This window comes from Diabrotica virgifera, chromosome 7, assembly GCF_917563875.1.
Source record: "Diabrotica virgifera virgifera chromosome 7, PGI_DIABVI_V3a".
Lineage (NCBI taxonomy): Eukaryota > Metazoa > Arthropoda > Insecta > Coleoptera > Chrysomelidae > Diabrotica > Diabrotica virgifera.
This window is the reverse complement of record NC_065449.1, coordinates 44686725-44702540: the sequence shown is the minus strand read 5'-3', so window position 1 is coordinate 44702540 and position 15816 is coordinate 44686725. Positions and strand designations below refer to the sequence as shown.

The 15816-nt window shown below is 32.0% G+C and overlaps 1 protein-coding gene across 1 annotated transcript in view; it reads right to left on the bottom strand.

Moving 5' to 3' along the window:
- Positions 1–15292, bottom strand: part of LOC114329223 (protein dissatisfaction) — a 167586-nt gene extending 152294 nt beyond the window's left edge. The window contains exon 1 of the mRNA XM_028278265.2: positions 15076–15292. Coding sequence (XP_028134066.2) covers positions 15076–15085 — 10 coding nt within the window. The 5' untranslated portion in view covers positions 15086–15292. The remainder of the gene's footprint in view (positions 1–15075) is intronic.
- Between the last annotated feature and the right edge of the window lie 524 nt (positions 15293–15816).

The window sequence follows — 15816 nt, the reverse complement described above, 5'->3', positions numbered from 1 at the left end:
AATTTGGTATGTGGGGTTAGAATAAGATTTGCAAGTACTTTTTCAAATAACTTTTTTTGATATCTCTAACGCGAAGCAAAATATAGAAAATTTACCCTGTTTGTAGATTCGCAGTAGGCCGCGATTAAAATTTAAATTTCATTTGAGTATCTTAAAAAATGTGAACCTTCAACCTATACCTATGACTGTGCAAAACTTAGCTGTGTTCATCTTAAATGTGACACACTGTATTTAAACAATGTTTAATTGTTTAAATATAAATTTTACTTATTGTTAATAAAAATTTAAATTTCTGGTACAACATTATTTCTATTAAATAATTAATTCATTAAAAAAATATTATTATTAAATCATATTTAGGGGCCCGAAAATTGTGTAGTGCCTCGGGTCTGATTTGAAGTAAAATAGGCTCTGTCTGTATGTGGCTAAGTCATCAACATTTAAAAAGATAAATTTATTATTAAGTTTTAACCCACTTATTGTCGTCATTTATTAAAATAAGTACCAAAAATATCACGTAATCAAAAAACATATTTTTTTAAAAACATTGTTGTTAAAAACCTAACCTCTATCGAATACGTAAAACAATATAAGTACGTTTTTTTCACCTTCTCTAAATTTTAGATTTGTGTGATGCGTCTTATTCAGTGGCGGCTTTTGGGGGTAGGCAGGATAGGCCGGGCCTACCCAATAATTTTAAGAGCTTTAAAATAGAAAAAGACATTCAAAAATTATGTTAAAGCATGTAAATGACTTTTCAATGTACTAAATCACTCAATACATTAGCGTCCGTTAAGACAACTTTGTTATTACCAAATTCACAGAAAGCATCGAATCGTATTCAGGCATTTTAAATATCATTAATAGGCCCGCTCAAACCTGACCGACTCCGCTCACATAAGATCTCCGTACAAAAAGCGTTCGAAGTGAAGCAGTTTGTCGGACATCAATTTTTATATTGTCGTGTTATGCCTGGTATATAGGCCCGATTCAAACTGGCCTTCGCTCACTTCGCCGTGCCTCGTTGCTACTTGTAACAATTATCGAATGGTAACGGACAAATTTGCACAAAGCAAAGAGAGAAGAATAAACCTGCTCTATAAATAATAAACTATGTAAAGTATTTGTATATTTTAGTTCATAATTTGATTTAGTTTTAAAAATATAATTAAATGTAAATCTGTTACAGTTAAAATACCTTACAAGTATTTTTATAGTGTGGGAAATAGAGGTTGAACTTCGCAAAATGGACACAAGTCCGGTTTTATTTTACTTCTGGTATATCAAGGGGAGCTTATTATGAGACTAACTTTTTCTTAAAAAATTTCGCCGCGGAACCCCCATTTCATCCCTTTAAAGGGGGTAATTTGTGGTTTTTGCGAAACGTAGCCCTTCCTGTACGTTTTGCAAAGAATTGACGTAAATAAAAAGTAATAGTAAAATGAAGAGGACTATATTTCCTACCATTTATTTCCCGACAGCATATGTCTATTGTCTATCACCCACCGTTTAGCGGGAGTGGCGCCCCAAAGTTGACAAATTTTTAAAAAAGATGTTTTAAAAAAAATGTAATGAACTGTAATGAAAATTAAGAAGAAACCCTAGGGAAATTAATCACAAGTAAGTGGCTGATTTTTTGGTATAGGTTTCATTTAAGGGGAATTGCCCATTTTTTAATTACGGGGTGTTACATTTTAAAAAACCCCTTTTTATACCATCTGAACCGCCTATGCTCTTTATTAAAATGCTTCATATATCATTTTGTGCACGTTCTTATTATTACCCATGCATGGACAACAAAAGCGATTTCTTAATGCAACCCCTGTAACCAAAAAATAAATAAAGGGGGGTTGAAAAAAAATTTCCTACACTATTATACATAACAATAAATTTATATTTGCATATTATGTATTATTATACATTATACATAGCTATATTTAATTTGCTGGCTTGGCCTACCCAAAATTTTACCCCACCAGCCGCCACTGGTCCTATTAGAATATTGGTATCTATCGATATGTAGAGTTCTTTGTAATATTGGTATAACTCTTGGTTCAGTCTTATTCTCTACATGCCATTGTCGGAAATGGGTTCCAATATCCTTTTTAGTATCGTTTTTCCAAAAGTAATAAGGTCATTCTTAAAAGCAACATACATAAAAAATAAATTTTTTGTGCCATTATTAATATTATTTTTAATCAGATTTATATTACCACCTCTACAACTAAGTATTTAAAAAAATCAACAGATATTATTAAGAATCCTTTTTTTGATTATTTTAAGATTAATAGTCCAGGAACCGAAGCTTTTCCCCTCGCAATTTTTACAGAATGGGTTTATTTGCTTGAAAATTTGAGAATAAGTAGTGGATAGTCCAAGGATCAAAATCTGTATGATGCCGAAAAGCGCTTTTACCATGGGGGTGGTTGCTACCCCATCTCGGGGTTGGAAATTTTTTATTATATTTTGACCGCAAAAGTTGATAAAAACATTCATTCTAAGCAAAAAATGTTTTATACATTTTTTTGATAAAATTAATAGTTCTCGATTTATTCGCTATCGAAAGTGTTAGTTTTATATCGAAAAAATCAATGTTTTTCGATATAGGTACTCATTTACAATTCACTCAATTTTTGCCGTAGAAAAATTTTTTTTCAAACCAAATTCTTGGGAAATAAATAACCTACAATTTCATATTTAAACATTTTTTCGTATCGCTGATACATATGATACTAATCTTTCTATTCTGAAGAAAATGGCATTTTTTACCAAACTACAAAAATTCGATATTCGCTTTTAACTCCAGTTTTTTAAAAACTAATCATTCTAAGCCAGTCCAGTGGCTTAACCAAGGAGGGGCGATGGGGGCGATCGGGCCCCCCTCTTAAACCAAGTGATTTAATTTTTTTTAAATTACATATAAAGATTATAAAAACATTCATTTATTTTTATAGAAAAGCCAATCGGCCCCTCCTCTTAACGAAGCTGGATCCGCCACTGAGCCAGTCATACTTCCTTGTATTATGTCTAGAATCTATTAATAATACATAAATAAAGAAGACTGAATAAGGCCAATGACTAAAAATATCGCTAACGTATATTATTGTGCTTCCAATTGGATTTCTCCATTTTTTTTTTTTTTTCAAAAAAATATATTCATTTTTTAACCATAACTTTTAATTTTTTACCTTAGAAAGTTTGGTAAAAAAAATTTTGTAGATTTTTACAAGATCTATATGTCTATTAATATTAAATCCTTTTAAAATCCTCAGTCGCCAAAAGAGGTAATTTTGAAAGGGTGGGTAAAGGTGGTTTTTGCATGTTATTACAAGTTTTAATTGTCAATAGCTCACTCAATTTTTGACGCAGAAAAAATTTTTGCAAACCAAGTTCTTGAGAAGTAAATAAGCTACAATTTCATATTTAAACATTTTTTTGTATCTCTGATGCTAATCTTTGTATTCTGAGGAAAAAGGCATTTTTTACTAAACTACAAAAATTCGTTATTCGCTTTTAACTCCATTTTTTTAAACTAATTATTCTAAGCCGGTCAAACTTCTAGAACCTCTTAATAATAAAAAAGTAAAGAAGACCAAATAAGGTCAATAAATAATTTTAATTAGGGTGGTGATTAGGAGGTTGGTTCCGATCACTTTTTCTCTGAAAAAAAAAATAGGGACTGACATTCTCTTCATTATAAGTCACTTAATTTTTCAGCTAGAGACTTTTTTTGTATTTCTAGAGATATATATTTTTAAATACTTTAAATTAGTTTGAACAACTTAGCCTCGAAAAATGCGAATAAATCGAAAAATGCGATAGCGAATAAATCGAAAACTATTAATTTTATCAAAAAAATGTATAGAATATTTTTTGCTTAGAATGGATGTTTTTGTTAACTTTGCGGTCAAAATATAATAAAAAAATTACCTACACCCCCGAGATAGGGTGGCAACCACCCCCATGGTAAAAGCGCATTTCGGAATCATATAGATTTTGATCCTTGGACTATCCACTACTTATCCTCAAATTTTCAAGCAAATTGATCCATTCTGTAAAAATTGCGAGGTTTTGTCCTATTTTAAGCTCATTACTTGGACTATAAAACAGTTCTAGATTTCTGTACAAAATAATATCCGTTGAAGCTCAGTTCTCCCTTTATTAAAGGCAACCAACTCGATGAAATTTACTGAATTCCTAATTGGCTTTGTCTTTACGTTTTGGTTTCGGTTGTTTTAAGTAGAGACAGTTTGTGTATCTGGTACATCATGAATTAATTAAAGGATTTTCTGACTATTTAGCTGATTTCGCGGGAAATTCTACAGGTCTTTTAGACACTAAAAGTAGGAACTTGATTAAATTCATGAATTAGCACATTTAAATATTTAGGACTAGGACACTCTTGTGTCGTTGGGATCTAAATATTTGAAGACAAGGGTAACATCAGGGGTTTTTACTTAGTAAGTATGTAATAAAACAACGTATAATATAGATACATATACACAGTCTATTACAGACCAAACCGTTTCTCGCTCTCTTTGCGTCAGCGATTAGAGAAAAGTAACCAAATATGGAATAGTGCCCTAATATGGAGTTCCTTGATTTCTCCGAAAATATAAGTTGAAAGCGCACTACAAGACCATCCTCTATTTCAGTCGCTCTCTTTATTATCGTATTCACACCTCTGGATCAGATGCGCGAACGATACGTGTCTGGCAGGCGCGTTTTGTTTAATCGTCTCGCAGAAAATTTCAAAGGTAAATATATTCAACGAATATTATTTATTGGTTATTATGCATGAATAAATACAGACTTGTTATGCTATTGCGTATATCAATAGTACCTTTTGTTTGATATTTTATGACCTTCTGTAATTAAAACATTACGACTTGAAAAAATGTTGATACTAGTTTGAACTAATGTACAAATCCAAATATGGACAGTCGTTGGTGCCTAATTATGGAATAGTGGATTAACAGCCGGTTTCCGAAACGTTATTCAAATCTCCGATCATCTAATCGGCTATCAGATTTGATCAACTGTTAACCAGTGATGGGTTTCTCGAACGCCAATTATTGTAAAATTGCATGATCATAGATCATGTAATCGATGATCTGACATACGATTTGGTAGCGATACTGTCACAATTGGCTGTTATCCTTCAAAATTTCAATTATATTAACCTCTAAATCCAAACTTGTATCGTTAGATTCTAAAGGTGCATTCTCTCTTACGTACTGTCACTTTTGTTTGGAGCAAGAATTGAACGAGAGCATTTTAAAAATGAGGCTAGGTATTGTGACGAAAGTTGGAGATATAAAACAGTTTTTTTATGATCTATAATATTTTATAATCTTCTTTTTATTTTTGGTTTATATATTTACTTTTTATATTTATTTTTAATTTATTTACCGGCTGTTTTATTGTCTTCAAAGTTAGCTGCTATAATTTCTCACACGTTTTCCCTCTTATTTACATCGCTATAATCATTATGTTCTGCTTTTTAGAGCTCTGGCCTCTCAAAAAATAGCTCCATGAGTCTAGCATCCTTGTTACCTTACATTTTTAAAAGAAAAAAATATAAATTGTATAATCAAATATAAAAAATGTCCGATATATCCATGTTCTGCAAGTTAAATAAATATTTTAAATTATTTCTTCCATAAAAAAATCTTATTTTTATTGAATACTATGATTTATATCATTTATATATGTGTTATTTGACAACTTTTCCAGGAATTTGTTAATTACAGAAATTAAAAAACTAAAAAAAACTCTTAACAGCCGTTAATCGACGCATAGTCGCAGATTAGGTAACAGTCCATTTTTACCGCCGTTTGACAAGCGAAACTGGTTAATCGACCTTTAGCAGACTCAAAACACTCATGATCGGCTGTTAACTAACGATTAATCTTTTGTCAGATGATCGACTGTGGTTAAAACTAGTTTGTTTGACGTTTCTGACGCATTTAATCTATTGTTAATCGTCGATTACATAATTTTTGAGATGATCATCCTTTCGGAAACCGGGCGTAAGTGTAAGTACATGGATCTGTGATGTCTACAAGTGAAATAAGCTACTTTTTTCATTTTTCACAATTGTCTTATTTAAATTTATTTGATCTCATATGTTTATGTCTATTTTTGTTATTGATATGTTGGTTTATGCCTATATTCCATATATGGGTACCTATTCCATATTTGGTTGCTCATTTGGGATTTTGTTTTTTTTTTTTGTTCTATTTTTTTTTTGTTAATTAAGATATTTAATAGAAGGCTTTTAATTACTACATAAAAATGTATGACTGACGTGTCATAATATTAAATTGTTTTCATTTCTATAAAGGTATTATTTTATATCCCCAAAACAAAATGGTATTCCATAATTGGCGACTTTCCTCTTCCTCTAGTCATCTAGGTGGATCAATCCAGTCATTTTGACCTAATTCCCTTCTTAGCTTCTTCGACCTCAAGATTCCAAGTTCTCTTTGACTGTCCTCGTTTCTTCCTTCCAAGGGCAGCCTACTGCCATACTCTTTTCAGCCATCCCATCTACTCTCCTCCATTCTCTGAAAGTGTTCATACGACATAAACTGCTTCTTATTAATGGTATCGAGATTGTTGCCTTCTACTTCTTGCATCCTCCGTCTGATCTCATTTCTTATGTGTTCAAGCTTAGAGATCCTATAGCTTATTCTCCCGTAATCTATCTCCGCATTGCCTTTAATTTTCCACATTGTCTTGTCTTTGTAATGCTATATTTTAGGATAGGTCATCCAGATCAGCTGCTATGATAACCTGAACATCAGCAAATAGAGCCTTTAGTGTCGTGTCTTCTATTGGTATTCTCATTCTCATTCTGCCGCATTTTCTTTTCTAGTCTGTTAAGACTTTATTCATGTATAATTTAAACAATAGATATAGGAGCAATACAACATCCTTGTCTCTTGTCCTAGTTCTTTTGAGACTGAAAAAGATGGATCTTTATACTTAGGTACTTCTCGTCGTGTCAAGGTACAGATTTTGCACAGCTTTTATAATTTGTGTGTTTAATGTCGTGTTTTTGCAATGCTGGTCACATTCGCGAGAGCGGTACACTTAACACGCTATCATGTCTTTTGGAGGTCTACGGTCTACGTCTACGAAAGATAGTTAATAGTTATAATAAAACAACTTAGCAGGTTTATATACAATTTACAAATACATAATATTATGTATATGTATAATACAGATCACAAATTTCGATGGACAGGTTAATTTATTTAAAAAAAACAGTAAAATCCTGTATAAAAGGTATATTTAAAATCCCTCAAAAGGGCCACACCAAAATCACAACATAACTAGTTTTCGACTGGTTTACCAGTCATCATCATGCTTACGTGCAATGTACATGCTAACCACCAAGATATTGTTTAACAAAAATATGTGGGTCAAAGCCCAGTAAAAGTTGTCCGTCAAGGAAACATTGGTTTAAAATGTTACATTAAGCTAGGATGTTTAAAATATTTGGCTAATCTGTTTCAGGTAACATCTGAGCTGTGGATTTGACTTGTTCACATGTTTAAAGTATGACGGCAAGTGACAATGATTGTGTGATGGGGCAGATTAGCCAAATATTTTAAACATCCTAGCTTAATGTAACATTTTAAACCAATGTTTCCTTGACGGACAACTTTTACTGGGCTTTGACCCACATATTTTTGTTAAACAATATCTTGGTGGTTAGCATGTACATTGCACGTAAGCACTGATAATGACTGGTAACCCAGCCGAAAACTAGTTATGTTGTGATTTTGATGTGGCCCTTTTCTTCTTCTTCTTCAGGTGCCGTCCTCGTTCCGAAGTTTGGCTATCATCAAGGCTATGCGTATTTTTGATACCGTAGATCTAAATAATTGGCAGCTGCTGCACTTGTACCAATCTCTTAAATTCTTTAACCATGAATGTTTTCTTCTGTCAATGGATCTTTTACCTATTATTTTTCCCTGAATAATTAATTGTAGTAGCTGGTACTTTTGTCCCCTCATTATATGTCCCAAGTATTGCAGTTTGCGTTTTTTAATAGTAAGCGCAAGTTCTTTTTCTTTCTGCATCCTTCGCAACACTTCCATGTTTGTCACTCTCTCTGTCCACGATATTCTCAGTATCCTGCGGTACATCCACATCTCGAATGTTTCTATTTTCCTTGTATCGATCTTTTTCAGTGTCCAAGCTTCCATTCCATAGAAAAGAACTGACAGCACGTAACATCTCATGGGGCGAATTTTAAGATTTAAACTTAGCTCTCTTCCGCATAAAACTGTTTTCATTTTGGTAAAAGTAGCTCTAGCTTTTTCTATTCTGATCTTGATTTCTTCAGAGTTGTCGTTGTTTTCATTAATAACAGTTCCCAGGTAATTATATTTTCTAACACGCTCAATTCTTTGATCATGTACGGTTATGTCAGAAAAATTTTGTGGAGATTTCGACACCATCATTATTTTTGTTTTTTTGATGTTAAGTGATAAACCGAACTTTTCGCTGCACTCTACTATTCTGTTTATCAGTGTTTGGAGATCTTCCGGGGTTTCTGCTATTAATACTGTGTCATCAGCGTATCTCAAATTATTTATTAAAGTGCCATTTATTTTAACTCCTATATCTTGGTCAGCAAGGGCTCTGTTTATAATATCTTCTGAATATAAGTTAAACAAGGTTGGTGAGAGTATGCATCCCTGCCTTACGCCTTTTTTGATCTCGAGTTCCTCGGTTGTTTCCCGTTCTACTCTAATATTCGCCTTCTGGTTATAGTAAATATTGAAGATAATTCTGAGGTCCCTTTTATCCAAGTTTTTCTCTACCAACAGTCTCATCAGGTGTTCGTGGCGAACTTTATCGAACGCCTTGTTGTAGTCAATAAAGCACATATATATATATATATATATATATATATATATATATCCTGGTTAATATCCATGCATCTTTGGCACATGATATTAAGTGCAAATAGTGCTTCCCTTGTTCCAAGTCCGTTTCGAAACCCGAACTGAGTATCACTGATGTCAGCGTCTAGTTTTTTGTGAATTCTTGTATGTATCACTTTAAGAAATACTTTTAGTGTGTGTCCCATTAAGCTTATTGTGCGATGGTCGGTGCATAGTTTTGCGTTTGTTTTCTTTGGAATAATTACAAAAGTTGACAGAAGCCATTCCTTAGGTATTTCTCCTGATTTATAAATGCAGTTAAAGAGGTCAACCAGAACATTTACTGTTTCATCTTCCACAGGCTTAAGAAGTTCCGTGGCCCTTTTAAGGGATTTTAAATATACCTTTTATACAGGATTTTACTGTTTTTTTGTATTATATGGTATACAGCCAACTACAGGAAAACTTTTTCCTTGTGGATAATTTATTTTTAGGTGCATGTATTGATAAAAATAGGTCCTTATTTTTGGATGTTGGAAACCTCTTCAAGGAATAGCATCCTTGGATGCAATATGATTGCATTGAAGTGTTAGCATACGAAGGCGCTCCATGAAATGCTATGTAGATACTCTAGACTGTATGGAGTACAAGAGTGGACGTTAACAGCAGCAACTATAAAAAATTAGAGGCTTTAGAAATGTGACTATGCCGATGCATACTGAGATTGAGAACACCTTGTACAGACAGATTGATCAATACAGAGGTATTAAGATGAATGGACAAAGAGATGGAATTGTTAACAACTGTTAAAAGGAAGAAAGACTCATATCTGGGCCATGTGTTATGTAATGATAAGTACAGTCTGCTGCAGCTTATCGTGAAAGACAAGACTGAAAGCAGACAGATTGATCAACACAGAGGTATTGAGAGGAATGGACAAAGAGATGGAATTGTTAACAACTGTTAAAAGGAAGAAATACTCATATCTGGACCATGTGTTATGTAATGATAAGTACAGTCTGCTGCAGCTTATCCTGAAAGACAAGACTGAAAGCAGAAGAGGTTTGGACAGAAAGAAAAAATCCTGGCTGAGAAACAGCAAACATAATAGATGCGGCATAAAATAGAGAAACATCGTATGATGGTCACCAATCTTCGGTTGAAGACGCCACATAAATAAGAAGAAGAAGTAACACTTTCACAATAGACTAATTATTTTTCACAAGAATAGAGTTAATATGGAAAAAATTCATATTCCCTATTTATGTAGGTACAATTAAAGAGTTTTGGTAGATACTGGAGGGAGTGGGTTGACAAATAAGAGACTTGATCTAGGTATATTGTTAAAAGATATCCCATTAGGAATAAAAATCGACCTGTTTTAGCACTTTTTTGAAGTCCAACGAATATTGTCAATACCTATTAAGGCCCTCTTGAGTGGCGAACTCGTATAATGTATTTAAAGCGGAATATTCTGATAAACAATGAAGAGATTTTTGTTTTCTTTATCACAAAATTATGAAAACAATGCTTGTACTATTATTTATAAACAAGAAAGTTCAGGCACTATGAATATAAAATAAATAGTCAATTCGATTCATAAAATATTATTCAATATTAAATAAGTCAATATTAGATATTATATACCTATAGCAAATAATTGGACATTGGACTTCCTAAGTGCTAGGTTTTCAGTTTTCAACCAACGTAACCGGAAGTAGAACCAGAAGTGGATATTTGAACTCTTCCTGTTTGAGCTCGACTTTTCTATACAATGTTTCAATACAATGTTTATACACAATGTTCTTGTTACAATGTTTTAACCGAAAGTGATATAAAAACCGTAAGTATATAGGTACCTATTTGATCTCACCTGGCTAAGGCGCGTCGAATAATATATCGCTTTTTGATTAAAGTTAAAGTCTCATTTTCTTATAAATGAGACGTATTGAAATAAAACGTTAAATAAACTATTTTAAAAAGTAAAAGTGTGGCTCATTTCAAATCAAAATATTAAATTGAAACATTTTTGTTCAAAAAAATTTAAATAAAATTAGATCTATGCAAATTTTCCATCCCTGCCTAGATCGCAGTTTACCCCAAATAGCAGGATTTACAGGATAAATTTTGACGTTTTTATTTTCCGACTTTTAGTCCATTCCTTCACGGTTTTTGCTCTAAATTTTAAAGAACCGATTTAAAGATTGACATGAAATTTGGCATACGCATAGCTTACATGTTAAAGAAAAAAAAGTGATACTGTGCCGATGTGTGCTTTTCCCCTGTGGGTGACTTTCACCCCCTCTTGAGGGTGAAAAAATATATGTCCAAAATAAGTCCGGAATGGATAAACTGACTAATTTTAAGTAACTTTTGTTCTATAGAGCTTTTTCGCCAAGTCGACACTTTTCGAGTTATTTGCGAGTGAATATGTCCATTTTTCAACAAAATAACTACATTTTTAGACAGTTTTTCGCAAATAACTCAAAAAGTAAGTATGTTATCGAAAAAAACGTACTTAGCAAAAATATAGCATGTAAAAAAGTAAAAAACATGGTGTACGCGTTAGGTCTCTGGACCTCGTAGAACCAGAGTTATAGCCAAATTTCAAATAGAATATTTCGAAGTGAAATATCCAAAATATTAAGCAATTTTTGGGAAAAACCCATTTTAACTTTTTTAAAGTGTTTAAAAAAATCTTTATTTTTGTTTTTATAAAAAGTTTCTAGCATTCAATTTAATCAAGTTAGGCTCAAAATAAAGTTGATCCTTTTTGTTTTGGCATTGGCAAAAAAAAAATCGGGAAGACCACCCCCTAATTAGCAACTTAAATGAATTTAATCGTTACCGCTCCACAAATTATTTTACTTATGTTGTGTTTATATGATCTGTAAGTTTCATCGATTCAAAGTGCTTATTTTTAAAAAAATTTGGTTTTAAAGTAAAATTTTCAAAAATTTTAATTTTGAAAAATATGCTTGTTTTCAAAATAACTTAAAAATTGTTAGAGATACCAAAAATCTCAAAAAACAAAAAAAGTCAGCATTGCTTTTCTGAATATCATGTATTTTTTTGTTTTTATGTTAGACAAAAATTGATTAAGATTTGGTGTTTCTAAATTTGCATACATTCGTGATCAGTGACTCGTTCAACCCCTTTTAACTACAGCCCTTTTAAAAATAAGGACTTTGAACCGATGAAACTTACAGATTATATAAACAATGCATACACGAGTCAAGAAACTTGTGAAGTCGTAACGATTAAGTTTATTTGAGATACTAATTAGGGGGTGATTTTCCCGATTTTTTTACCAAAAAAAAGGGACTAACTTTATTTTGAGCGTAACTTGTTTACTTTTGATGCTAGAATTTTTTTATATAAAACAAAAATGAAGCTTTTTTAAACACTTAAATTAAGTTGTAATGAGTTGTCCCCGAAATGTGCTTCATTTTTGGTAATTTCACGTTAAAGTATTCCACTTGGAATTTGACGAATATGAACCAATTTTTAATTAGCTGTAACTCTGCTTCTACTAGGTACAGAGACGTGATATTTACACCATTTTTTAAATTGTTTACAGGTTATATTTTTGCTACAAATGTTTTTTCGACAAAATACTTATTATTTGAGTTATTTGCGAAAAACCGTCTAAAACCGTGGTTATTTTGTTGAAAAAATGAACATATTCACTGGCAAATAACTCGAAAAGTATTGACTTAATGAAAAAAATCTATAGAACAATAGTTACTTAAAATTAGTCAGTTTATCCATTTCCGGACTTACTTTGGACGAAAATTTTTTCGCCCCCAAGATGGGGGTGAAAATCACCCCTGGGGCAAAAGCACATATCGGCACAATATCACTTTTTTTCTTTGACTTGTTAGCTATAGGTATGCCAAATTTCATGTCAATCCAAGCGGTTCTTTAAAATTTAGAGGTTTTGAAATATTTTACCGTTAAAGAACGTACTATTTTAAATTTCGTTAAAAATCCAACCAATTTGCAGAAAATTCGACCAACTTTTCAATTTTGAAATCTGCAAGAACGGCGCCAAGACTAACTTTTAGCCTCCAAAACTGCGAGTCAAAAACCAACACATACATACCAACAGATCTAAATTATTACAAATCAAATCACAATATTAAAAAAGGAATCATTAAATCCTTATACCATAGGTAGACCAAAAATTACTTGTTCTAGTAAAAATTTGTTCCCAGAGGAAAAATATTTCTTTGCCGTTTATAAATAAGGAATTTTCAAGAATACATCGAATAGAACAGAACAACTTAGAGCGAGGCCCTATACATGCACAAGAAATAATACGAGGAAAATAACAATACCATAAAAGAATTATCAGTAGTAATTGCCTAATTGCACAAGAGCTCTAAAATTATCGAATTTTTCCCGAGTGACACTTTGACAGTTTTAATTTCACGACCCGAAGGGAAGTGAAATTATGTCAAAGTGTCACGAGGGCAAAAATTCGATAATAATTTTAGAGATCGAGTGCAATTTGTTGAGATTATTTCATGAATAAAAATAAAACTGTTCAAAACCAAAATTTTATTGTAATTTATTTATGTAAGTACAAATTAGTACAATTAAACACACAGTTGTTATCAATATTTGACGGTTGAAAGTCATCACTTTTATAATTTTTAAAACATTAATTGTCATTAATGTCACTGAATGTATTTTTTCGTAGCAACGAAGGGCATCTGACGTAATATACTTGACGACGGGAAAGGATATTATTAAAAATTATCGGATATAATATCACAAGAGAGTGAGAATAAATTGAAAATAATGCGACAGTTTTTCGAAAATTTGAATGACAACAATGACAACAAATTTGAGTAAAAATGAAGCAATATTTTCTTATTTATTCTTACTGTCGTGTGATATTCGTAAGATTATTTTTTAATACGTATATTATGGATATTTTCTTAAATGTGACAGTTGTCAAAACTAGGAAACTGGTTGCCATTAAACAGAAACAATCTACTTAAAAATTCTATCGGTAATTTTCTACAGTAGATAATTCTCAGTATAATTTTAATCTGATTGGACAGAATTAAACACGTGATCAAATATTTTACTATACGATTGGAAGTTAAAATCATCAAAAAATAATCAGTTTAATTTTTATTTCTGTAGCTTTCTATTGGTCAAAATATCCTATGATTGAAATAATCGGAATAACAAAACGATAGGAAATAAATTCAACTTTTCAAAATCATTCAAAACGACAAACAGATGGAGATCTATTTTATCTAAAACATCTAATAATGAATAGCAGGAAATAACAAAGAATTATAAAATACCTTATGCATGAGAAGATTTTTATTTAGGTGAAACAAGACCATTAAATGTTAGAATAAGTAAATATTATATCAAAAATAGAGAATTTGATAGATCTCAAATATGTATAACACGCATGGGAAAATAAACATAGTGTTCAAGGGAAAGATTCAAGTATAGCCCAAAAAGAAACAGATGGTAAAAAGAGAAGAAATTGAAGAAACGGTTCTAATTATATTAAAAGAAACCAATTGTGTCGCAAATACCACAACAGAATGCAGTATCCTCAGATGCTTATACCAATATTAAAAGAGGAAATCGGTAGAAAGAAAATATCACTATTAAGTAGTAAGTCAATAACATATCAAGGATACATCATTTATGTTTTAAAATAACATGAGTTTGGTATTAATATTGAGATGTCAACTAAATGTAAGACCAAATACTTAGGTATAACCATGTCGGGATAGTGATGTTTTCTCATGCTTTAGGTAGGTACTGTGCGATCACTAACAGGAGAATTTAATTGTCATCATTGCATATGGTTATCCTTTTAAAGATAAATCACATGTTTAAATTTTTCTGACTGTATTCTGAAGTTAAAGTTGATTTCATGTATTCGAATAAACTGTCTTTTAATAAAGTCGTCCCAGGAACGAAACTCAAAAATATTAATGAGCAATACCTAGGTACCTATCATTTTAAAGTCATCTACTTTAAAATGCATATGTCTGAATTGTCAATGAGTCAGATAAAATTAAATTATCAGAATTATTTTTATCAAGTAACTTTAATGAATGAACGTTTTGTATTTTGGGAACGACATCTGAAGTGGAGTGGTAATAATTTAAATAAAATTAGATCTTCTTACCTGTACCCATCCTCCGTCCCTGCCCGGATCGCAGTTTACCCCAAATAGCAGGATCAATTTTGACGTTTTTATTTTTCCGACTTTTAAATTTCGTCAAAAATTCAACCAATTTTCAGAAAATCCGACCAACTTTTCAATTTTGAAATCGGCAAGAACGGCGCCAAGACTAACTTTTAGCCTCCGAAAATGCGAGTCAAAAACGGCGCCGTGACGCGTCGTAGAGCGAAAATCGCGACTATCAGAGTCTCCGCAGGCCATTTTGTCACATCCCTGCTCGCTAGGATGTCATCCCCACCACGCTTTACAAGAGCTACCCCTTCTTGCAGGTTTCACACAGCACAGTGGCTGGGGGTTGGTTATTTCTAACAAAATCATTAACTTGGTGCTCTGGACGCCTCTTTTTTGAGGCTCAATCTTTCTAAAGATGGCAAGTTTTTTTGCCTTTTGAATTTTATTGTTATGGAATGTGGTGGATGGGGATTACATGCAATCCGGTTGGCGTTCGAAACCTTAATACTCCGAACACTCAACATAAAGCTACACAACCTACAATATTAGGTACAGGAAAAAAATAGGGCACATAGGTATAAGTATATCTAAATTTTACCTTTTTCTTTTTGTCAGTTAAGAGCCATATTTAGATATTTTTGTTAACCTATAATCCCAACTATAGTCCGTCTAGAAAGTATCCGGAAAAAAGAAAGCAGAATTATAATTTTAAGTTATTTATTTCTATCACTT